The sequence below is a fragment of the Oncorhynchus clarkii genome, chromosome 12, assembly GCF_045791955.1.
Source record: "Oncorhynchus clarkii lewisi isolate Uvic-CL-2024 chromosome 12, UVic_Ocla_1.0, whole genome shotgun sequence".
NCBI lineage: Eukaryota > Metazoa > Chordata > Actinopteri > Salmoniformes > Salmonidae > Oncorhynchus > Oncorhynchus clarkii.
This window is the reverse complement of record NC_092158.1, coordinates 31,264,580-31,289,520: the sequence shown is the minus strand read 5'-3', so window position 1 is coordinate 31,289,520 and position 24,941 is coordinate 31,264,580. Positions and strand designations below refer to the sequence as shown.

The window sequence follows — 24,941 nt, the reverse complement described above, 5'->3', positions numbered from 1 at the left end:
AGTGTTATACTGACTATGGGTATGTAGTTTTATACTGACTATGGGTATATAGTGTTATACTGACTATGGGTATATGGTGTCTTACTGACTATGGGTATATGGTGTCTTACTGACTATGGGTATATAGTGTTATACTGACTATGGGTATATGGTGTCTTACTGACTATGGGTATATAGTGTTATACTGACTATGGGTATGTAGTTTTATACTGACTATGGGTATATAGTGTTATACTGACTATGGGTATATGGTGTCTTACTGACTATGGGTATATAGTTTTATACTGACTATGGGTATATGGTGTCTTACTGACTATGGGTATATAGTGTTATACTGACTATGGGTATGTAGTTTTATACTGACTATGGGTATATAGTGTTATACTGACTATGGGTATATGGTGTCTTACTTACTATGGGTATATAGTGTTATACTGACTATGGGTATATGGTGTCTTACTGACTATGGGTATATAGTGTTATACTGACTATGGGTATATGGTGTCTTACTGACTATGGGTATATAGTGTTATACTGACTATGGGTATGTAGTTTTATACTGACTATGGGTATATAGTGTTATACTGACTATGGGTATATAGTGTTATACTGACTATGGGTATATAGTGTTATACTGACTATGGGTATATAGTGTTACACTGACTATGGGTATATAGTGTCTTACTGACTATGGGTATATAGTGTTACACTGACTATGGGTATATAGTGTTATACTGACTATGGGTATATAGTGTCTTACTGACTATGGGTATATACTGTCTTACTGACTATGGGTATATAGTGTCTTACTGACTATGGGTATATAGTGTTACACTGACTATGGGTATATGGTGTCTTACTGACTATGGGTATATAGTGTTACACTGACTATGGGTATATAGTGTTATACTGACTATGGGTATATAGTGTCTTACTGACTGGGTATATAGTGTTACACTGACTATGGGTATATGGTGTCTTACTGACTATGGGTATATAGTGTTACACTGACTATGGGTATATAGTGTCTTACTGACTATGGGTATATAGTGTTACACTGACTATGGGTATATAGTGTCTTACTGACTATGGGTATATAGTGTTACACTGACTATGGGTATATAGTGTTATACTGACTATGGGTATATAGTGTTATACTGACTATGGGTATATAGTGTCTTACTGACTATGGGTATATAGTGTTATACTGACTATGGGTATATAGTGTCTTACTGACTATGGGTATATAGTGTTATACTGACTATGGGTATATAGTGTCTTAGTGACTATGGGTATGTAGTGTTATACTGACTATGGGTATGTAGTTTTATACTGACTATGGGTATATAGTGTTATACTGACTATGGGTATATGGTGTCTTACTGACTATGGGTATATAGTGTTATACTGACTATGGGTATATGGTGTCTTACTGACTATGGGTATATAGTGTTATACTGACTATGGGTATGTAGTTTTATACTGACTATGGGTATATAGTGTTATACTGACTATGGGTATATGGTGTCTTACTGACTATGGGTATATAGTGTTATACTGACTATGGGTATATGGTGTCTTACTGACTATGGGTATATAGTGTTATACTGACTATGGGTATGTAGTTTTATACTGACTATGGGTATATAGTGTTATACTGACTATGGGTATATAGTGTTATACTGACTATGGGTATGTAGTTTTATACTGACTATGGGTATATAGTGTTATACTGACTATGGGTATATGGTGTCTTACTGACTATGGGTATATAGTGTTATACTGACTATGGGTATATGGTGTCTTACTGACTATGGGTATATAGTGTTATACTGACTATGGGTATATGGTGTCTTACTGACTATGGGTATATAGTGTTATACTGACTATGGGTATGTAGTTTTATACTGACTATGGGTATATAGTGTTATACTGACTATGGGTATGTAGTTTTATACTGACTATGGGTATATAGTGTTATACTGACTATGGGTATATGATGTCTTACTTACTATGGGTATATAGTGTTATACTGACTATGGGTATATGGTGTCTTACTGACTATGGGTATATAGTGTTATACTGACTATGGGTATGTAGTTTTATACTGACTATGGTTATATAGTGTTATACTGACTATGGGTATGTAGTTTTATACTGACTATGGGTATATAGTGTTATACTGACTATGGGTATATAGTGTTATACTGACTATGGGTATATAGTGTTATACTGACTATGGGTATATAGTGTTACACTGACTATGGGTATATAGTGTCTTACTGACTATGGGTATATAGTGTTACGCTGACTATGGGTATATAGTGTTACACTGACTATGGGTATATAGTGTTATACTGACTATGGGTATTTAGTGTTATACTGACTATGGGTATATAGTGTTATACTGACTATGGGTATATAGTGTTACACTGACTATGGGTATATAGTGTTATACTGACTATGGGTATGTAGTTTTATACTGACTATGGGTATATAGTGTTATACTGACTATGGGTACATAGTGTCTTTCTGACTATGGGTATATAGTGTTATACTGACTATGGGTATATAGTGTCTTACTGACTATGGGTATATAGTTTTATACTGACTATGGGTATATAGTGTCTTAGTGACTATGGGTATGTAGTGTTATACTGACTATGGGTATGTAGTTTTATACTGACTATGGGTATATAGTGTTATACTGACTATGGGTATATGGTGTCTTACTGACTATGGGTATATAGTGTTATACTGACTATGGGTATATGGTGTCTTACTGACTATGGGTATATAGTGTTATACTGACTTTGGGTATGTAGTTTTATACTGACTATGGGTATATAGTGTTATACTGACTATGGGTATATGGTGTCTTACTGACTATGGGTATATAGTGTTATACTGACTATGGGTCTATGGTGTCTTACTGACTATGGGTATATAGTGTTATACTGACTATGGGTATGTAGTTTTATACTGACTATGGGTATATAGTGTTATACTGACTATGGGTATATGGTGTCTTACTGACTATGGGTATATAGTGTTATACTGACTATGGGTATATGGTGTCTTACTGACTATGGGTATATAGTGTTACACTGACTATGGGTATATGGTGTCTTATTGACTATGGGTATATAGTGTTACACTGACTATGGGTATATGGTGTCTTACTGACTATGGGTATGTAGTGTTATACTGACTATGGGTATATATTGTTACACTGACTATGGGTATATAGTGTCTTACTGACTATGGGTATGTAGTGTTATACTGACTATGGGTATATAGTGTTACACTGACTATGGGTATATAGTGTCTTACTGACTATGGGTATATAGTGTTACACTGACTATGGGTATATAGTGTCTTACTGACTATGGGTATATAGTGTTACACTGACTATGGGTATATAGTGTCTTACTGACTATGGGTATGTAGTGTTACACTGACTATGGGTATATGGTGTCTTACTGACTATGGGTATATAGTGTTATACTGACTATGGGTATATACTGTCTTACTGACTATGGGTATATAGTGTCTTACTGACTATGGGTATATAGTGTTACACTGACTATGGGTATATGGTGTCTTACTGACTATGGGTATATAGTGTCTTACTGACTATGGGTATATAGTGTTACACTGACTATGGGTATATAGTGTTATACTGACTATGGGTATATAGTGTCTTACTGACTATGGGTATATAGTGTTATACTGACTATGGGTATATAGTGTTATACTGACTATGGGTATATAGTGTTATACTTACTATGGGTATATAGTGTTATACTGACTATGGGTATATATTGTTATACTGACTATGGGTATATAGTGTCTTACTGACTGGGTATATAGTGTTACACTGACTATGGGTATATGGTGTCTTACTGACTATGGGTATATAGGGTTACACTGACTATGGGTATATAGTGTCTTACTGACTATGGGTATATAGTGTTACACTGACTATGGGTATATAGTGTCTTACTGACTATGGGTATATAGTGTTACACTGACTATGGGTATATAGTGTTATACTGACTATGGGTATATAGTGTTATACTGACTATGGGTATATAGTGTCTTACTGACTATGGGTATATAGTGTTATACTGACTATGGGTATATAGTGTCTTACTGACTATGGGTATATAGTGTTATACTGACTATGGGTATATAGTGTCTTAGTGACTATGGGTATGTAGTGTTATACTGACTATGGGTATGTAGTTTTATACTGACTATGGGTATGTAGTTTTACACTGACTATGGGTATATAGTGTTATACTGACTATGGGTATATGGTGTCTTACTGACTATGGGTATATAGTGTTATACTGACTATGGGTATGTAGTTTTATACTGACAATGGGTATATAGTGTTATACTGACTATGGGTATATGGTGTCTTACTGACTATGGGTATATAGTGTTATACTGACTATGGGTATATGGTGTCTTACTGACTATGGATATATAATGTTATACTGACTATGGGTATGTAGTTTTATACTGACTATGGGTATATAGTGTTATACTGACTATGGGTATATAGTGTCTTACTGACTATGGGTATATAGTGTTACACTGACTATGGGTATATAGTGTCTTACTGACTATGGGTATGTAGTGTTACACTGACTATGGGTATGTAGTGTTACACTGACTATGGGTATATGGTGTCTTACTGACTATGGGTATATAGTGTTATACTGACTATGGGTATATACTGTCTTACTGACTATGGGTATATAGTGTCTTACTGACTATGGGTATATAGTGTTACACTGACTATGGGTATATGGTGTCTTACTGACTATGGGTATATAGTGTTACACTGACTATGGGTATATAGTGTCTTACTGACTATGGGTATATAGTGTCTTACTGACTATGGGTATATAGTGTTACACTGACTATGGGTATATGGTGTCTTACTGACTATGGGTATATAGTGTTACACTGACTATGGGTATATAGTGTCTTACTGACTATGGGTATATAGTGTCTTACTGACTATGGGTATATAGTGTTACACTGACTATGGGTATATGGTGTCTTACTGACTATGGGTATATAGGGTTACACTGACTATGGGTATATAGTGTCTTACTGACTATGGGTATATAGTGTTACACTGACTATGGGTATATAGTGTCTTACTGACTATGGGTATATAGTGTTACACTGACTATGGGTATATAGTGTTATACTGACTATGGGTATATAGTGTTATACTGACTATGGGTATATAGTGTCTTACTGACTATGGGTATATAGTGTTATACTGACTATGGGTATTTAGTGTCTTACTGACTATGGGTATATAGTGTTATACTGACTATGGGTATATAGTGTCTTAGTGACTATGGGTATGTAGTGTTATACTGACTATGGGTATGTAGTTTTATACTGACTATGGGTATGTAGTTTTACACTGACTATGGGTATATAGTGTTATACTGACTATGGGTATATGGTGTCTTACTGACTATGGGTATATAGTGTTATACTGACTATGGGTATGTAGTTTTATACTGACAATGGGTATATAGTGTTATACTGACTATGGGTATATGGTGTCTTACTGACTATGGGTATATAGTGTTATACTGACTATGGGTATATGGTGTCTTACTGACTATGGATATATAATGTTATACTGACTATGGGTATGCAGTTTTATACTGACTATGGGTATATAGTGTTATACTGACTATGGGTATATGGTGTCTTACTGACTATGGGTATATGGTGTCTTACTGACTATGGGTATATAGTGTTATACTGACTATGGGTATATAGTGTTATACTGACTATGGGTATATAGTGTTATACTGACTATGGGTATGTAGTGTTATACTGACTATGGGTATATGGTGTCTTACTGACTATGGGTATATGGTGTCTTACTGACTATGGGTATATAGTGTTATACTGACTATGGGTATATGGTGTCTTACTGACTATGGATATATAATGTTATACTGACTATGGGTATGTAGTTTTATACTGACTATGGGTATATAGTGTTATACTGACTATGGGTATATGGTGTCTTACTGACTATGGGTATATAGTGTTACACTGACTATGGGTATATGGTGTCTTACTGACTATGGGTATATAGTGTTATACTGACTATGGGTATATAGTGTTATACTGACTATGGGTATGTAGTTTTATACTGACTATGGGTATATAGTGTTATACTGACTATGGGTATATGGTGTCTTACTGACTATGGGTATATAGTGTTATACTGACTATGGGTATATGGTGTCTTACTGACTATGGGTATATAGTGTTATACTGACTATGGGTATATGGTGTCTTACTGACTATGGGTATATAGTGTTATTCTGACTATGGGTATGTAGTTTTATACTGACTATGGGTATATAGTGTTATACTGACTATGGGTATATAGTGTTATACTGACTATGGGTATATAGTGTTATACTGACTATGGGTATATAGTGTCTTACTGACTATGGGTATATAGTGTTACACTGACTATGGGTATATAGTGTTATACTGACTATGGGTATATAGTGTTATACTGACTATGGGTATATAGTGTTATACTGACTATGGGTATATAGTGTTATACTGACTATGGGTATATAGTGTTACACTGACTATGGGTATATAGTGTCTTACTGACTATGGGTATGTAGTGTTATACTGACTATGGGTATATAGTGTTACACTGACTATGGGTATATAGTGTCTTACTGACTATGGGTATATAGTGTTACACTGACTATGGGTATATAGTGTCTTACTGACTATGGGTATGTAGTGTTACACTGACTATGGGTATGTAGTGTTACACTGACTATGGGTATATGGTGTCTTACTGACTATGGGTATATAGTGTTATACTGACTATGGGTGTATAGTGTTACACTGACTATGGGTATATAGTGTCTTACTGACTATGGGTATGTAGTGTTACACTGACTATGGGTATATAGTGTCTTACTGACTATGGGTATGTAGTGTTACACTGACTATGGGTATATAGTGTCTTACTGACTATGGGTATGTAGTGTTACACTGACTATGGGTATGTAGTGTTACACTGACTATGGGTATATAGTGTTACACTGACTATGGGTATATAGTGTTACACTGACTATGGGTATGTAGTGTTACACTGACTATGGGTATATAGTGTTACACTGACTATGGGTATATAGTTTTATACTACCGGTATGTGTGTCTCTGACTATCTGTGTGTCTGTCCAGACCCAGCTGACACGGATCACCACGGAGTACACCACGGAGAGATCAGGTGACAAGAGCCTGCAGCTCCGCATCACACAGCTGCTGACAACACTGGAGCAGCGGGAGATCGTCATCAAACGTCAGGAAGAGGTCAGGGGTCATAGTTACTGGTCAATGTTCAGCCTCTAGGCACAGATGTTGGATCAGATCTAAGAAAAAAGTCAAACAAGATTTGTATGTATTGCCTGACTTAAACCCCCTTAAGAGAACCAAACTAACCCAACAGGTTTGGATTAGGAAAAAAACCTTGCTTTTAGGGTCTTTCATCTCATTTGTTCCCATAATCAAGTTATGGGTTTTGGTCCGGCCAGTCTGACTACATTCTCTCACAGTCCTTGTGTTAACGTGGCTCTGAAGGTTCTTTTAATTTCACCTTAGGAATGTGTTTATCTGACACGCTTGTACACCTTTAGCTACATCATTAACACCTGTTTTACAGCACAGGCCTACTTCCTCCTCCCTTCTTATTCATATCTGACCTCCCATTTCTGACCTTTAACCATCAGGAGATCTGGCGGCTGCAGCAGAAGAAGAGCGACAGTGCCAAGAATGTCACCACAACCACTATCACCAAAAGGTCAGCCCCCCACAACACCATGAGCCTATTTTATGGGGAATATTTGGAAGAAGCTCCCCTAAAATGGGTTAATGTAATATAGGATGCCTAGTGGTGTTTCCCAAAACAGGATGTTGTACTGGTATACAGTAAGTACATAACCAACCAGTATGCGGTCCTTACTGTGTATAACTGATTTGTAGGTACAGTAACCAGTACCCCCTCCTGGGCCTGCTGAGTGATGACTTCCAATCTACGTTGCCCGTCAAGGATGCCAAGACCATCGTCATCGAGAGCCGGACAGGGGAGATTATCAAACAGGTAGAGTAGAGCAGGTAAGAAGTATAAGCTAGACTGGCCATGCTAGAATGGACAAACTATAGTATAGCTATACTGTAAGAACTGACAAGTAAGAACATCAGTTATTGTTCTCAGTTTAGAGTTTGAAGTGAGGGGTAAGATTAGGGAAATAATTAAGGTAAGTGGTTAAAAGTGAAATATGATTAGTGATGTCTATTCTGACATGGCCAAATAGTGTTAACCCTGTGGGTACTGTCATGGGGACCAGGAGGGAGAGAGCTTGGGTTCCTTACTGGGCTTTTACTATCTGACCCTGTCAGAAGCTGGGCCAGGGGTCGCTGTGTGAGGAGGGATGATTGGAGGCTGATGGATGGATGCTGTTCCCTCTGGGGTCCTGGAGAGCTAGGCACTGATGGCATGGAGAGACCATGTTCATTTCTGCCTCTGTCTGTTAGTAGTAAAATAAATGGATGTTCTCCCAACTCTACTAAATTCCCCATCAGGGTGGTATGTTTAATTGGACAGGTGTCCTTGTTTGTGAGAAGCATGCAAGAGGTAGTGATTGAGTTGGAGTGGATATACAGTGCTTTCAGAAAGTATTCAGACACCTTGAATATTTCCAAATGTTGTTGCGTTACAGCCTTATTCTAAAATTGATCAAATTGCTTTTCCCCTCATCAATCTACAAACAATACCCCCTAATGACAAAGCAAAAACAGTTTTAGATTTTTGGTGTGCAAATGTATTTAAAAAAAAGAAGGAAATATGACATTTACATAAGTATTCAGACCCTTTACTCAGTACTTTGTTGAAGCACCTTTGGAAGCGATTACAGCCTCGAGTCTCATAGCAAAGGGTCTGAATACTTATGTAAATGTCATATTTGCTTCTTTTTAATACATTTGCACACCAAAAAATCAAAACTTGTTTTTGCTTTGTCATTAAGGGGTATTGTTTGTAGATTGAAGATAACTTTTTAAAATATCTAATCCTTTTTAGAATAAGGCTGTAACGTAATAAAATGTGGCAAAAGTAAAGGGATCTGAATACTTTCCGAATGCACTGTTGGGTGACATTACCGACTTTTCCAGGGATTGGAGATCCACTGTTAGTCTTAGAGCTGTCATGACATCTGAGTCAAAACAACAACATCAATCAGAGGGTTGGATAAGATCAAGCTTTTTGTCTTTCCAAGGCATAATGAAAGAGTTGTGTGGCAGATTTACACTGAGTGAGAAAAAGAGAAAAAGACATGTGATTAAGTACATCTGATGGATTAGACCTACACACCATAACGACTGTATCCATGTTGTTTGTTTTGAAACAGAAAATCATTACAACCCCTTAAAGAGACTGCTTCTCTCTGCTCCGCACAGGAATGAACGACAAGAAGACCCTGATGTTCCCCCTCCCTCCCACACTCCGTCCGTCCCTCCCCTTCTCCCCCTGCAGCTGCCGTCTCCCTCATCCTCAGGGCTGCCAGGGTGGTGGTGGTGGTAGGGTCAACACCCCTATATTTGGGATGAGTGGTTTGGAACAAATGGGGTTGCTTAGATGAGAGGCTTCACTTTGGTTGGGATAGGGACACCAAATACTCAACGACCAAATATGTTATAGTAGAAGCTTTTGCTACAGCCACGAGGGCTGGGGAGGGGACAGGGAAGAGGGGGTTGGTAATTATTAGTGTGCAGCGATCTAGTCCTCTGTCCTCCATGGAGCCAGCACTACCCTGCTAATCTTGGGGACAACTCCTCTAAAGGCGTTATGGTTACTTTGCATGTAAATAAGTTAGCTAAATATGCTTTAATTATGCGCTAATTAAAAAGACTATGGTGAAACTCGCTTTGGCAGACATTTAATAAAAATGGCAACCTCTGTTCTGGTCTTTTGCTATTCTTTTGTGGCAAGGTAATGGTACATAACTGTGATATGTATTAGATTCATTTTGTTTCATGTTTAAACCTTAAGAGGTGCATGGGTTTGTTTTGATTGAGGGGTTATCTGAATGGAATGCTGTGCTTGGGGTTGGGGGTTGGAGTGGGTGTATGAGAATATGAATGACAGGGTTGGACATGGACTGGTGCATGGTTCTATGGGTAATATACCATAGTGGATGACCTGGTCATTTTAGAAGCACAATAAACACTGTATGGAGTACTATGTTTTTCCTTCAATTGTTATCTGCTGAAGTTCTCTTTAATGTGCTCTCACATTTAAAGTCAGCCTGTTCTTTTCTATTTAGGCCTTTAACCTCTGCTTTTTGCAACTGTGATTAAAATGTACAATTTAACGTCACTTGTCTTTAATTTTTTATGTGTTTTCTTTTCTTTTTACCTATGAAACGCCAATAATATGACCTTGGGGCAACTACTATATTATCCAGTAGGGTGCAACTGTGATGCAGTTACCTTCTTGTGGCAGCAGAGGGGGCCAGTGGCCTACAGTTGTGCCTCAGAGTGACGGAGTGGTATGGAGCAGCCCCCCTCTGCTCTGCTCTCAGTGAATGAGGTCATGATATCTCTGTAGGGTTTGGCTCAGGCAGACTGTCAACCATTTCACTGTCCCATTCACTGGACTTTCTGTCTGACGATGCACACATGCCCTGTGATCTATATATGCTTGGTAATGGTAGTAGGACACTAGTACCTAGTGTTTTAGTGGTTAAATATTGCAGTGCTATTAGTAGTATTACAGTCAAATAAGTAAAATTATTAGTTGTGTTGTTAGTGCGTGAGAAACTTTTGTGACACATTTCTTGACTGAACCATTTCCGTAGCCTGTTTTATGCATGCTTCATGAATTAGTGATGAGGCGTGGTGCTGGTCTCTGGTAGGTCTTCAACTGCTCTCTTCAGGAGAATGAGGTCGGGAGGGAAGCTACGGCTCCTAAAGGAAAATACTGTCTCATTCATAAAGTTAGGGATTATCTGGGCCTCTGCTATCTGATTGGCCTACCTACCTGGCCTCCTGATTGCCTGGCCAACCAGACTCCTTGCTAGGGCCAAACGGTACACCACGCCCAAGTCTGGATCTGAGACCCTTCACCGAATGCAAACACATTCGGGCCATCTGATTGGTCCAGAAACCGATGCGTTGAGCCAGAACACATGTGGGTAAAAAAAAATCTGAATTGGTTTTGATACTCTTATTGTTTAGAGACAATCCAATCTCTTTACGACTTTGTTTTGTACGACACCCCTCATACCCCTCATCACCACAAACAACTTCAATGATGGCAGTCTCAGACTAAAGTATGTAGCTAACAGCAGAACAGCGTTGTCAGACTAGCCTCTTGGTACCTGTACGTATATCACTTCCTAATAAGTTGATGACACACACAAGCAAGCCCCCACGCACAGTTACACGCATGCACACTACTGTGTCTATATGATCACGATAGTGATTTGATTTTGATTTGAAGCGGTATCATTCTTAGTTTCCCCTCTTCCAATCCCTCTCTCTCTCGTTCTCCACATCTCTATCCTCTCTCCCTCCCTTCCCACTGCATGGCCTGATGTAGCTCTGAGAGTTAGAGATGCATGGGCCAGTGTGTGTGAGGTTGAGCGTCGTATGGGTGAGGAGAGAGATGGAGATGTGGGGGCTGGGGATAATGGGGAAGCATTGATTATGGCTGATAATTCAGGGCTTTGATGTGGATAATGCAGTCTCTCTCTTCCTGCACTGCCTGTGAACTCAAAGCCCCTGGGGGCCACAGAGGATATTGGGTTTACACACTCTCTCTTTCTCTCTCTCTCTCGCTCTCTCTGTGTTTGATAGAGCGAAAGAGAGAGCATGCACGCACATGTAGAGTGTGTGTAAGTGAGTGATTGTGTAAGTGTGTGTTTGTACAGTACTACCACAGAACTGTTTGTGTGTCCAAACTCAGTGGTTTTTACCATGTCTGTCTTTGTCTTCCGGTGTTCCTTAACTTCTCAATTCTGTTGTGTTTATAGAAGTTTTAGTTTTCATTGTTTTTCACTGTCTCTTTCCCATCCATAACCCAAACCTTACTCTCTCTCTCCTTCTATCCTAACACAAACCATACTCTGTATCTCTTTCCAATCTGACTATGCTTACTCACAGGGCGCTACACACTCACAGGGCCCTACACACACAGACTCACTCCATCTGCTCACTCACACATAATATGCACATACATTTATACTGACTCTACACACACACACACACACACACACACACACACAAGCTGCTGCTACTCTGTTGATCCTATATCCGGTTGCCTAGTCACCTTACCCCTATATACATATCTACATCTACCTTCATCACTCTAGTATCCCTGCACGTTGTGAATATGGTATTGGAACTGACCCTGTATATAGTATGCTTCCTTACTGTATTCTTATTGTATTTTTATTGTATTCTTCATATTTCCTCTTATTTCTAGTATTACATTGTTATTGATTATTGCATTGTTGGGTTTTGAGTTAGCAAGAAAGGCATTTCACTGTACATGTGCATGTGACATTAAAACTTGAAACGGACTAGGAAATGTGTGAGTGGCAGCTCTCTCTCTGGCCTCTGTTGAACCCTCTTTCCCTGTTACCCCTGTATCCCATCTAACCAGGACCCCTGCAGTGGGTCATTGGCGCCTGCCCCTCCCTGCAGCACTCCACCAATCAGGCCTTTATGGTAGAGTGGCCAGACGGAAGCCATTCCTCAGTAAAAGGCATGTGACAGCCTGCTTGGAGTTTGCCAAAAGGCACCTAAAGGACTCTCAGACCATGAGAAACAAGATTCTCTGGTCTGATGAAACCAAGATTGAACTCTTTGGCCTGAATCCCAAGCTTCACATCTGGAGGAAAAATGGCACCATCCCTGCGGTGAAGCATGGTGGTGGCAGCATCATGCAGTGGGGATGTTTTTCAGAGGCAGGGTTTGGGAGACTAGTCAGGATCAAGGCAAAGATGAACAGAGCAAAGTAGAGAGAGATCCTTGATGAAATCCTGCTCCAGAGCGCCCAGGACCTCACATTGGGGGTGAAGGTTCACCTTCCAACAGGACAAAGACACTAAGCACACATCGAAGACAACGCAGGAGTGGCTTCTGGACAAGTCTCTGAATGTCCTTGAGTGGCCCAACCAGAGCCCAGACCTGAGCCCAATCGAACATCTCTGGAGAGACCTGAAAATAGCTGTGCAGCGACACTCCCCATCCAACCTGACATGGCTTGAGAGGATATACAGAGAAGAATGTGAGAAACTCCCCAAAAACAGGTATGCCAAGCTTGTAATGTCATATCCAAGAAGACTCGAGGCTGTAATCACTGCCAAAGGTGCTGAGTACTGAGTAAAGGGTCGGAATACTTATGTAAATGTGACATTTCAATTTGTTTTTATACATAATTTAGCAAAAATATCTAAAAACGATGTAATCCATTTTAGAATAAGGTTTGTAACGTAGCAAAATGTGGAAAAAGTCAAGGGGTCTGAATACTTTCCGAATGCACTGTATATGCTTCAAATGCTAAACCACGCACACCCTCATCACCCCTCAAGCTCCACTAACTCAACTCTGTCGCTCTAGTCTGTACCCCGCCCCTACCATATCACACACCCTCATTGGCCTTCAACCCTCACCACCTTCTGTGATCATTACCCCTACTCCCTAACCCCAGCCTCCCCTAGCCCCTACCATTCTGTGCCCATCACCGTAAGGTCTTTCTATTTAACCTTTTGACCTGGGAGAATGTCTTTGTTTGTCACTCTTTTCTCATGTCTATTTCCCCATCTCTGTTTCCCATTCTGTTTCCCTGTGTTAGGAAGAGCCCTCGCCTGTCCACTCTCTCTGTTTCCCTCTGTCAACCAGAGCCCTCACCCCTCCGCTCTTCGTTTCCCTCCGTCTCGAAGAGCCCTCGTCCCTCCACTCTCTCTGTTTCCCTCTTTCCGGAAGAGACCTCGCCCTTCCACTCTCGTTGTTTCACTCTGTTTGGAAGAGCCCTCACCCCTCCACTCTCTCTGTTCTCCTATGGAAGAGATGACTACCCAGCAAACCGGGGACATTCACAGAACCTTAGATAAGATTCCCATTAAGTTCTAGTTAGGGTTTTATCTAGCATTAGGATGATAACATCCCAAAAACATTCAAATAATGATACATTTTTTTATATATTTTTTTAAATATATGAAATATCCTTGGAATGTTCTCCTAACATTCACTAAAATGTTGTGCACAACATCTGTAACAACCACCACAGAACATTCTCTAAAAGTTCTTATTGTGTTATTACATTACCTGGAAATCTAATGTACCAATAATATTTTCCCCCAAACCAAAATTGGTTCTGTGAAAATCCCCAGTGCATTCGTTAGGTTGCAGAAAATGTTCTTTTAACACAAAAACTGTCCAGATGTGCTGATGATTATGCAATGTTTGTGTAAAACATTCCCGTGATGTTGCAAGAACGTTCCCAGGAAACATTTTGTCTTGTCCCCGAATTTCCCCGGGTTAGTTACAGTTGAAGTCAGAAGTTTACATACACCTTAGCCAAATACATTTCAACTCAGTTTTTCACAATTTCTGACATTTAATCCTAGTAAAAATTCCTGTCTTAGATCAGTTAGGATCACCACTTTATTTTAAGAATGTGAAATGTCAGAATAATAGTAGAGAGAATGATTTATTTCAGCTTTTATTTATTTCATCACATTCCCAGTGGGTCAGAAGTTTACATACACTCAATTAGTATTTGGTAGCGTTGCCTTTAAATTGTTTAACTTGGGTCAAACTTTTCGGGTAGCCTTCCACAAGCTTCCCACAATAAGTTGGGTGAATTTTGGCCCATTCCTTCTGACAGAGCTGGTGTATCTGAGTCAGGTTGCAGGCCTCCTTGCTTGCACACACTTTTTCAGTTCTGACCACAATTTTTCAATAGGATTGAGGTCAGGGCTTTGTGATGGCCACTCCAATACCTTGACTTTGTTGTACTTAAGCCATTTTGCCACAACTTTGGAAGTATGCTTGGGGTCATTGCCTACTTGGAAGACCCATTTGCGACCAAGCTTTAACTTCCTGACTGATGTCTTGAGATGTTGCTTCAATATACAGTGGGGAGAACAAGTATTTGATACACTGCCGATTTTGCAGGTTTTCCTACTTACAAAGCATGTAGATGTCTGTAATTTTTATCATAGGTACACTTCAACTGTGAGAGACGGAATCTAAAACAAAAATCCAGAAAATCACATTGTAGAATTTTTAAGTGATTCATTTGCATTTTATTGCAGGACATAAGTATTTGATCACCTACCAACCAGTAAGAATTCCGGTTCTCACAGACATGTTAGTTTTTCTTTAAGAAGCTCTCCTGTTCTCCACTCATTACCTGTATTAACTGCACCTGTTTGAACTCGTTACCTGTTTAAAATACACCTGTCCACACACTCAATCAAACAGACTCCAACCTCTCCACAATGGCCAAGAACAGAGGGCTGTGTAAGGACATCAGGGATAAAATTGTAGACCTGCACAAGACCTCTACATGCTTTGTAAGTAGGAAACCCTGCAAAATCTGCAGTGTATCAAATACTTGTTCTCCCCACTGTATCCACCAAAATGTCCATCCTCATGATGCCATCTATTTTGTGAAGTGCACCAGTCCCTCCTGCAGCACCCCCGTGCTTCACGGTTGGGATGGTGTTCTTCGGCTTGCAAGCCTACCCCTTTTTCCTCCGAACATAATGATGGTCATTATGGCCAAACAGCTCTATTTTTGTTTAATCAGACCAGAGGACATTTCTCCAAAAAGTATGATCTTTGTCACCATGTGCAGTTGCAAACCCGTAGTCTGGCTTTTTCTTGGTGGTTTAGGAGCAGTGGCTTCTTCCTTGCTGAGCGTCCTTTCAGGTTATGTCAATATAGGACTAATTTTACTGCGGATATAGATACCTTTGTACCTGTTTCCTCCAGCATCTTCACAAGGTCCTTTGCTGTTGTTCTGGGATTGATTTGCACTTTTCGCACCAAGGTATATTCATCTCTAGGAGACAGAATGTGACTCCTTCCTGAGCGGTATGACGGCTGCGTGGTCCCATGGTGTTTATACTTGGTTGCTATTGTTTGTACAGATGAACGTGGTAACTTCAGGCATTTTGGAAATTGCTGCCAAAGATGAACCAGACTTGTGGAGGTCTACCGTTTTTTTTCTGAAGTCTTGGCTAATTTATTTAGATTTTCCCATGATGTCAAGCAAAGAGGCACTGAGTTTGAAGGTAGGCCTTGAAATACATCCACAGGTACACCTCCAATTGACTCAAATTATGTCAATTAGCCTATCAGAAGCTTCTAAAGCCATGACATAATTTTCTGGAATGTCCCAAGCTGTTTAGAGGCACAGTCAACTTAGTGTATGTAAACTTCTGACCCACTGGAATTGTGATACAGTGAATTTTAAGTGAAATAGTCTGTCTGTAAACAATTACTTGTGTCATGCACAAAGTAGATGTCCTAACCGACTTTCCACTATAGTTTGTTAACAAGAAATTTGTGTAGTGGTTGAAAAACAAGTTTTAATGACTACAACCTAAGTGTATGTAAACTTCTGACTTCAATTGTATGTCTAAGAATACAAAAAAAAAGCATGGAATTCTTGATTGTCCATACTGCCATGGCTATATACTGAAAAAGAAGATCTGAGAGAGCTTCCCTGGTAGTGCAGAGGATTGAAGACCTGCTTTGAGATCCAAAAATTCTAAGTTCAAACCCCACAGGTGTAGATGGTTAACATATAGTATGAAGTGTAAAAAATATGGTTGTGATTGAATGATTAAATGCTGTTCAAATGTCCTATGAATTAAATGAAAATGCCATGTGTCTCTGACACCTTTAAATGAGAATTTACATTAAGTCTGGGAAGAAACATAATGGGGGTGTAGTATTCCAATCAGTTATCTTATGCTTTAAGGAGCTACAGTTTTGCATGCTGAGAATGTTGTGGTGGTATTAGGTCAAACTTAGATATACAGTTGTCTAAATGTTCTTGAAATGTTCTGAGGACCTCCAATACAAGGTAAAATGTATATTGCGTGAACATCAATTTAATATTATGTTAAACCTAAAACAAATATGCTATGAACGTCATTAAAACAGACTGATATGGAAATTATGTCAATATCGCAAGAATATTCTTGAAACATCCCAAAGAATACCCATAGCTTAATTAAATGTTCTGGGAACCTTTAATGAACTGACTAGGTGTTCTGTCAAAATTATTATAACATTATAGGAATGTCCTGTGCAACCTTCCTTAAACATTGTATGAATGTCATCACAACTGAGCATATTTTGTGTTTTGGGAACCTATCTCTTGCAATGTATCCACACTGTTCCCAAAATATAATGAAATGTTCTGGGAACCTTTGAAGGACTCAGAAAGGCTGTTCTGTCAACAGTCTTGGGGAGTCACTAGAGGTTAAAGGACTCAGAAAGGCTGTTCTGTCAACAGTCTGGCAACATCAAAGGAATGTTTTGTGCACCCTGATACAAACATTATCCGAATGCCAGCACAACTGGACTGTTTTATATCTCAAATCATCTCCCCCCAATGTTCCCACAACCTGAAGAAACATACTGGGAACCTTTTTAAAGAACAGACAAAATGTGTTCTGGTTAATGATTTTTGCACCTAAAAGACACATTGTAGAATGGACAGTTTTGTGTTTTGGAAAAATATATTTTGTGATTTCCACACAATGTTCCCACCAGACTGTTCAACTTAATCAAACACTCTGGGAACCTTTAAAGAACATATTGAATGTGTTCTAGAAACTTGCTTGCAACATCAGGCAAATGTTTTATACAAACATTCCAGAATCATCAGCATGACATGACAGTTTTTGTGATATTTGCTGTGACCTAACAAATGTGGTGGGAACTTCCACAGAACCAATTTTGGTTTGCTGGGTAGGCTCATCTTTCCTGCATCTGATGTAATTATGGACTGTCTGTCTCCTCTTTATCTCTCTAAACTCCCCCTGTCTTTATTTCTCTCTCTCTCTCAGGTTCACTCCCTCTCTCCATCTCTTTAAAACAGTCACTTTTAACCTCTCATCTTTTCCATCTCTCTTCTCACTCTTCCGTCTCTTTCTTTTTTTCTTTCTCTCTTTCTCGGTCCACTTTTCGGCTCGCATGCCCTAGCTGCTGATGCACTCCTGGCCATTAATACAAGTTTTATACCTAGTCAGTCAGGAAATGCATCTGAGACCCAGCGGCTGCCTGCAGCCTCTCAGACCGACAGGAAATGGGAGTTTGGCTGGTGGCCAGCCCTGCTATTTCAGGGGGCGGCCGGAGCCAATCAACAAGCCCTGGTCAGTTAATGGAACACGGATACTTTGGCGAAATATCAGGAACAATTATGGAGGCGCAAAGGAGGGGGAGGAGGGGGTAGAAGAGAGGAGGGGGGAGCGATTGCCTCAGACTAGGACTAGGGAGGGGGAGTAGGGATGAAGATGGAGAGGGGTGGGGGGAGCTAAAGGGGGTGATGATGGGGAGAGGGGATGGGGCTAGGGAGGGGTAGGGTGTATTGCTTCATCGGCACAGGGCTGAACAGAGACTATAGCCAGGGATTGGAGTGACACGTGGAGAGGTGGGAGTAGGGAAGGTCGGCATTAAATCAGATTAGATACAGATGGCTGTGTTTATGAATCTCAGTGTTGTACAGAATGAGGGGATGAGGAGGGGATGAGGGGAGTTTGACTGTGACTGCATTTCATTCTAGAAAGTTTCTCCTTTCCACTATGCCTGCATTCACTTCCCTCAAAGAAGGAGTAATGAGGGGGAGGGAATGAGGACAGAGGAGAGCTAAAGTCTGGAATAAAACACAGCCAGAGTGAGATCTATAGTATAACTGAATAAAACACAGCCAGAGTGGGTTCTATAGTATAACTGAACGTAACATAGCCAGAGTAGGTTCTGTAGTATCGTGAAGAAAAATGTCATGTTTGTGCATTTCTAATAACCAATTTGACTGTGTTCATGCAAGTAACTGACTGATCGTGCCTGGGAGGAATCTTCACTATCAGTATCTGCAATTTGGAAGTACGCACAGAACATTGTTTTGAGAACGGAAAGGGATATCTCAGTTTCAAGGTCTCAGCTTGGAGAGAAGAAGCCTTGTGAGGTATTTGTCTGTCACAAGCAGGAACCAACGTTAATTATGAATTAATTAGGAATAATGAATAAGCTAAATCATGCAAATATAACTTCTCTGTGTAAACAGTATATATGAGAACTAACGGGACAGGAGTGTCCCTGTGTAGAATTTCCACAACAGTTTAACTGAATGTAACACAGCCAGAGTGGGTTCTATAGTATAACTGAATGTAGCATAGCTAGAGTGGGTTCTATAGTATAACTGAATGTAACACAGCCAGAGTGGGTTCTATAGTATAACTGAATGTAACATAGCTAGCTAGAGTGGGTTCTATAGTATAACTGAATGTAACATAGCCAGAGTGGGCTCTATAGTATAACTGAATTTAACACAGCCAGAGTGGTTGTACAGGCATTTAGGTAGGTCTATACAGTAGAGGTGAGAGTTGCAAAATACTGTAATCCTACTGCTACACTCTGGGTTTATGGAGCGCTCACAGCTGGAGTGTTTTGTGTGTGTTAGAGCTGGACTGTTGTGTGTGTGTCTGCATTTGTGTGTGTGTGTCAGTGCTGGATTGCAGTGTGGTGTGTTTGTGTGAGTGTGTCGGTGCTGGACTACAGTGTGTTGTGCGTGTGTGTGTGTGTGTGTGTGTGTGTGTGTGTCAGTGCTGGACTGCATTGTGTTGTGTAACCTGATCCTGAGCGCCAGGCGGGCTGAACTGACCTCCAGCTCTGGGGTTCTGCAACAGAGTGTTCACAGTGTATGCCTGTGGAACTGTGACAGTGGGATACAAACACACAGTGTGCAGAATGCCGGCAGAAATGAATGACTTTGTCAGCTGTGTGCCGGTCGTTAACCAGGCCGTTTTACATTGATCCTGTCCTGGCCCAAAACTACATCCCCACATCCCTACATTCACTCCTCTATACTCCCTCCATCCCTTCAGTCCTACCCTGGCTCAGAACAGAGTAAATCACCCTAGACTCCTCACTACCACTTTCTGGGCCTATAGTTAGGCACTGATTGACAGTGCCCTCCAGGAAACAAAAAAACACTGGAAATACGTGGATGACGTGAATCTGGATCAGACGTAGACACCTCAACTACCCTGTACCCACCAACAGACCCTAAATGGTCTTGACATCTGGGTAGAGGAGCACAGAATGAAACTAAACCCAAAGAAAAAAAAAAAAGAAAGTTCTGCATGTCACCCACAGTAAGCATCCACCCAACCTACTGACACTCTCCATTGACCAGAACACCCTTGAAGTCTGTGACACAGTAAGAATCCTGGGGGTCACCATCCAGAATCATTTACAATTGGACACTCAAGTGGACCACATGCTGAGCTCTGCCAACAGGAATCTGTTCGTTCTGCGGCGTCTGAAGAAATTTGTCCTAGACCCAGAACTGGTTTCCATCTACTGTGTACGTCAATATGCAGCCCCGGTCTGGCGCAGTTCTGTGACCAAAAACCAGGCTGAAAGGCTGGAACGCACACAGAAACAGGCCTGTAGATCATCCTTGCCAGAGGTACTCAGGCTACCCAGAGGTAAATCTGAAACTAAATCCATTTAGTGTTTTATTGCCCTCTGTATGACGATCTGAGATGTTATTTTTGTAAAATGTTGGTGATAACCCTGAAGGATTCTGCCTACGGGACTAGCAGAGGCTTGAATTCTGTTTCAGATGGGACTTGTTTGAAATTGCTTAGCTTGTTCATAATGCCTGGAGAAAAATGTGAAATTGACTGTTCATGAAGTGTGGCTAGATGGTAGTTGTACTTGCCATGGTTATTGTATGCGTGTAATTTGTAACATTTTATTTTGCAGTGTCTTGTAAGCCCATGTGGGCTGAACACCGGTAGGCGCATGACACTTCAACCAAATCAACCAATACCTTATTTGAGCAGCCTCCTAAACAAAAACGGATTTTCAATTTTTGCTTAGAGATTTTTTGCACTTTACATTTATTGTATTTATTTAACATTTAACTGTTTTAAAGAACTTGTAATAATGCTGAAAGACCAATAAACGAATAAACTACTCTTCAATCCTCTCCCTCCTCTCAGGTGTTTCCCCCGGCAGGAAGCAGTGCTGTTTGTTCCTGGATAGTGTCCGTTTACCATTTAGATGACTGTGTAGGGATGTATACAGTATATGCATAATGTCTATAGGGCAGAGAATAGTCAGCCACAGAGATCTTGCAGAGAACCTGCTGAGTAAGACCGGGGCTGGTGGAATTGAAGAGTCCCAAATATACATTTGACTGCAAAAATATACATCATCAATATTGACGTTGACAGCTTTCAATATCACCCAGAGTGCTGCTGACAAGGCTTTCCAGGATGAGACCGGAAATAAGGAAGTAAACACTGAAAAATAGAGCTAATGTTTTTGTCTTGAAAATGGGCAACACTTAATTTGGATAGTCCATCTGTAGATGCTCTATAGACTATCTACAAGCTATCAGTACATTTCAACTAACTATCTATTAAACCCTTATTCTAAACCTAAACTTAACTCTAACCATTTCCCTATTCATAACCCATTCCCTAACCCTTATTCTAAACCTAACCCTAACCATAAACTTAGCAAGCAGTTGCTTATCAACATATAGTTTGTTGATAGAATGACCATCTGTAGAGCATCTACAGATGGACTATCTGGACCATCCAAATAAAGTGTGACCTGAAAAGGTTTTGAAAGAGGCTCTCAGAGCTGTGTCTGTAGGTGAGAGGACACAGAGAGTGGCACAGAATCCGTGACTTGTCTTGTATAAAGGTTGAGTGGCAGCTTTGTGACAGGGGTGTTTGACCTGTGTGTGTTGTAAGGGCTTTTGATAGTTCCTGTGGCTCCCCCACAACACTCTAAACATCTCTCTCTCCCTTTCTCGCCCTCTTTCTCTCTCTCTACACTGTGATACTGTCAGCCTCGTGAGGCTTTTTATGACTTAACCCCTGCATTCCCCTCCTCTATTTTCCTCTTTTTCCCTCTCTTGCTCATCCCTTGCCCATCACATGCTCTTTCACCTCCCCTCGCTCTCCCTCCCTGTCTCCCATTTCCTCCCTCTCTCCCTCACTCCCTCTCTCTTTCCTCTCCCTCCTTTTTTCTCTTTCTTGCACACACTCTCCCCTTTTCTTCCCTTCTCTCTTTTTCTATCTGTCTCTCTCTCCCATTCTCCTTCTCTCTCTCTCTCCCTCTATCAAGGCTCTGCTCATAGACTCATATGGAACAGTGCCTGAGGGAGAGCAAATGAGAGATTCAGCCTGATGATGCCACTTAGCTATTAACTATCTGCAGCAAACATGTATCCCCCATCCTGAACAGAACCCTCCCCTGCCTCCCTCTACCATTCATGTCCAGCCCCCTCCTGCTCTCTTTCTCTCTGTTTCCCATCCTCCCATCCTCCCTCCCATCTCTCCCCCTCTTTCTGTGTCTGTGTCTCTCACGCTCTCCCTCACACACACACTCTCGGCTTGCAGAGAATGAGAGGATAGACGTACAGACAGGAAGGACTGACCCAAGAGCGTTAGAGAGAGAGAGCCAGAGAGAGAGAGAGAACAAGAGAGCAAGGGAGAGAGGGACTATCCAGCACTCAGTCATTACGCTTCCAGGGATAGCAGAGAGAGAGACTACAGAGCCATACTACTACAATATCTGTGTCCTGTAATTTTGGAACTTTTTCACTTTAATTTGTTCACTTTTTTTCACAACCTTATTTTTTTAATATAACAATATATTTTTTTCATTCTGAAGCAGAAGACCTGGCTGTTACTTCTTCTTGTGTTCTCTGGGATATTTCTAATGGTACTCTGCCTTCTGGTCTCCAGTGATCAGCACACTGTGGACCAGGGACCTCTCTACCCCTGACAAGGCATCGTGGAGAGGCTGCTTGGCTGCTTGTCGTCAGGGCTGGGTTGTTGCTACTTCTTCTTTGCAGGGAATGCAAAGGGACGCTCCTGAAAAGCCTACGGAGGGGATTCAAGGTGAAGGAAGGGAAGGGAAGGAAGGAGCTGTGGCCCCACAGAACTGAGAGAACTGCCCCCCCTACCCAACCCCAAGGTGCCCCTTCCCACTGCAGCATGGATCTCCCCCCATTCAGAGGTAGGTACAAACAGCCCCCCCCCCCCCCCCCCCCCGTACCAACCCATCTCTATTTTATGAGGAAAAACACTCAAAGCGGACATGCAAAGAGCTTTACTCTCACATGTATTCTTTATATTCAACTTAACCGTGTGTAGAAGTGGTCTGCTTTCTGTAGGTCCTTCTCTGGCCTTATGCCGCTGGGATAGTGGTGTGTCTACCTGGGAGAGTGTGGTGTGTCTACCTGGGAGAGTGTGGTGGTGTGTCTACCTGGGAGAGTGTGGTGTGTCTACCTGGGAGAGTGTGGTGTGTCTACCTGGGAGAGTGTGGTGTGTCTACCTGGGAGAGTGTGGTGGTGTGTCTACCTGGGAGAGTGTGGTGGTGTGTCTACCTGGGAGAGTGTGGTGGTGTGTCTACCTGGGAGAGTGTGGTGGTGTGTCTACCTGGGAGAGTGTGGTGGTGTGTCTACCTGGGAGAGTGCTGTGGTGTGGTGTGTCTACCTGGGAGAGTGTGGTGTGTCTACCTGGAAGAGTGCTGTGGTGTGTCTACCTGGGATAGTGGTGTGGTGTGTCTACCTGGGAGAGTGTGGTGTGGTATGGTGTGTAACTGGTTTGATGTGGTTTGGTGTGTTATGGTGTGTAACTGGTTTGATGTGGTGTGGTGTGGTTTGGTGTGTAGCTGGTTTGATGTAATGTGGTATGGTGTGTAACTGGTTTGATGTGGTGTGGTGTGGTATGGTGTGTAACTGGTTTGATGTGGTGTGGTGTGTCTACCTGGGAGAGTGTGGTGTGGTATGGTGTGTAACTGGTTTGATGTGGTTTGGTGTGTTATGGTGTGTAACTGGTTTGATGTGGTGTGCTGTGGTTTGGTGAGTAACTGGTTTGGTGTGGTGTGTGTACTGTAACTGGGATAGTTTGGTGTGGTGAGTCTAACTGGGGGAGAGGTGTGGTATTGTTTGGTATGGTGTATAACCGGTTTGCATAACTGGAAGAGTGGTGTGATGTTGTGTGGTATGTTGTGATGTGTGTACTGTAACTGGGATAGTTTTGTGTGGTAAGAGTAACTGATTTGGTATGGTGTGGTGTGAGTAAATGGTTTGGTGTGGTGTGAGTAAATGATTTGGTGCGGTGCACTATGGTGTGTGTACTGTAACTGGGATAGTTTGGTGTGGTGTGAGTAAATGGTTTGGTGTGGTGTGAATAAATGGTTTGGTGCGGTGTGAGTAAACGGTTTGGTGTGGTGTGAGTAAACGGTTTGGTGTGGTGTGAGTAAATGGTTTGGTGCGGTGTGAGTAAATAGTTTGGTGCGGTGTGAGTAAACGGTTTGGTGTGGTGTGAGTAAACGGTTTGGTGTGGTGTGAGTAAATGGTTTGGTGCGGTGTGAGTAAATGGTTTGGTGCGGTGTGAGTAAACGGTTTGGTGTGGTGTGAGTAAACGGTTTGGTGTGGTGTGTATAAATGGTTTGGTGCGGTGTGAGTAAATAGTTTGGTGCGGTGTGAGTAAATGGTTTGGTGCGGTGTGAGTAAACGGTTTGATGTGGTGTGAGTAAATGGTTTGGTGTGGTGTGTATAAATGGTTTGGTGC

General features: G+C 41.1%; 2 protein-coding genes across 6 annotated transcripts in view; both read left to right on the top strand.

Annotated features, from left to right (window-relative positions):
* LOC139423047 (protein POF1B-like) overlaps window positions 1-10,457 on the top strand; it is a 41,977-nt gene extending 31,520 nt beyond the window's left edge. For 3 of the 5 annotated variants that reach the window (XM_071174645.1, XM_071174643.1, XM_071174647.1), the window contains exons 10-13: window positions 7,273-7,401; window positions 7,818-7,888; window positions 8,071-8,202; window positions 9,544-10,457. In XM_071174645.1, the coding sequence (XP_071030746.1) occupies window positions 7,273-7,401; window positions 7,818-7,888; window positions 8,071-8,197 (327 nt within the window). In that variant the 3' untranslated portion in view covers window positions 8,198-8,202; window positions 9,544-10,457. The remainder of the gene's footprint in view (window positions 1-7,272; window positions 7,402-7,817; window positions 7,889-8,070; window positions 8,203-9,543) is intronic. The other 2 variants (XM_071174644.1, XM_071174646.1) reach the window with 1 other exon arrangement.
* Window positions 10,458-22,764: 12,307 nt separating this feature from the next.
* The window catches only part of LOC139423046 (protein sprouty homolog 3-like), a 16,074-nt gene continuing 13,897 nt past the window's right edge, over window positions 22,765-24,941 (top strand). Inside the window, exon 1 of the mRNA XM_071174642.1 lies at window positions 22,765-23,379. The gene's annotated coding sequence lies outside the window, so the exon portion shown is untranslated. The remainder of the gene's footprint in view (window positions 23,380-24,941) is intronic.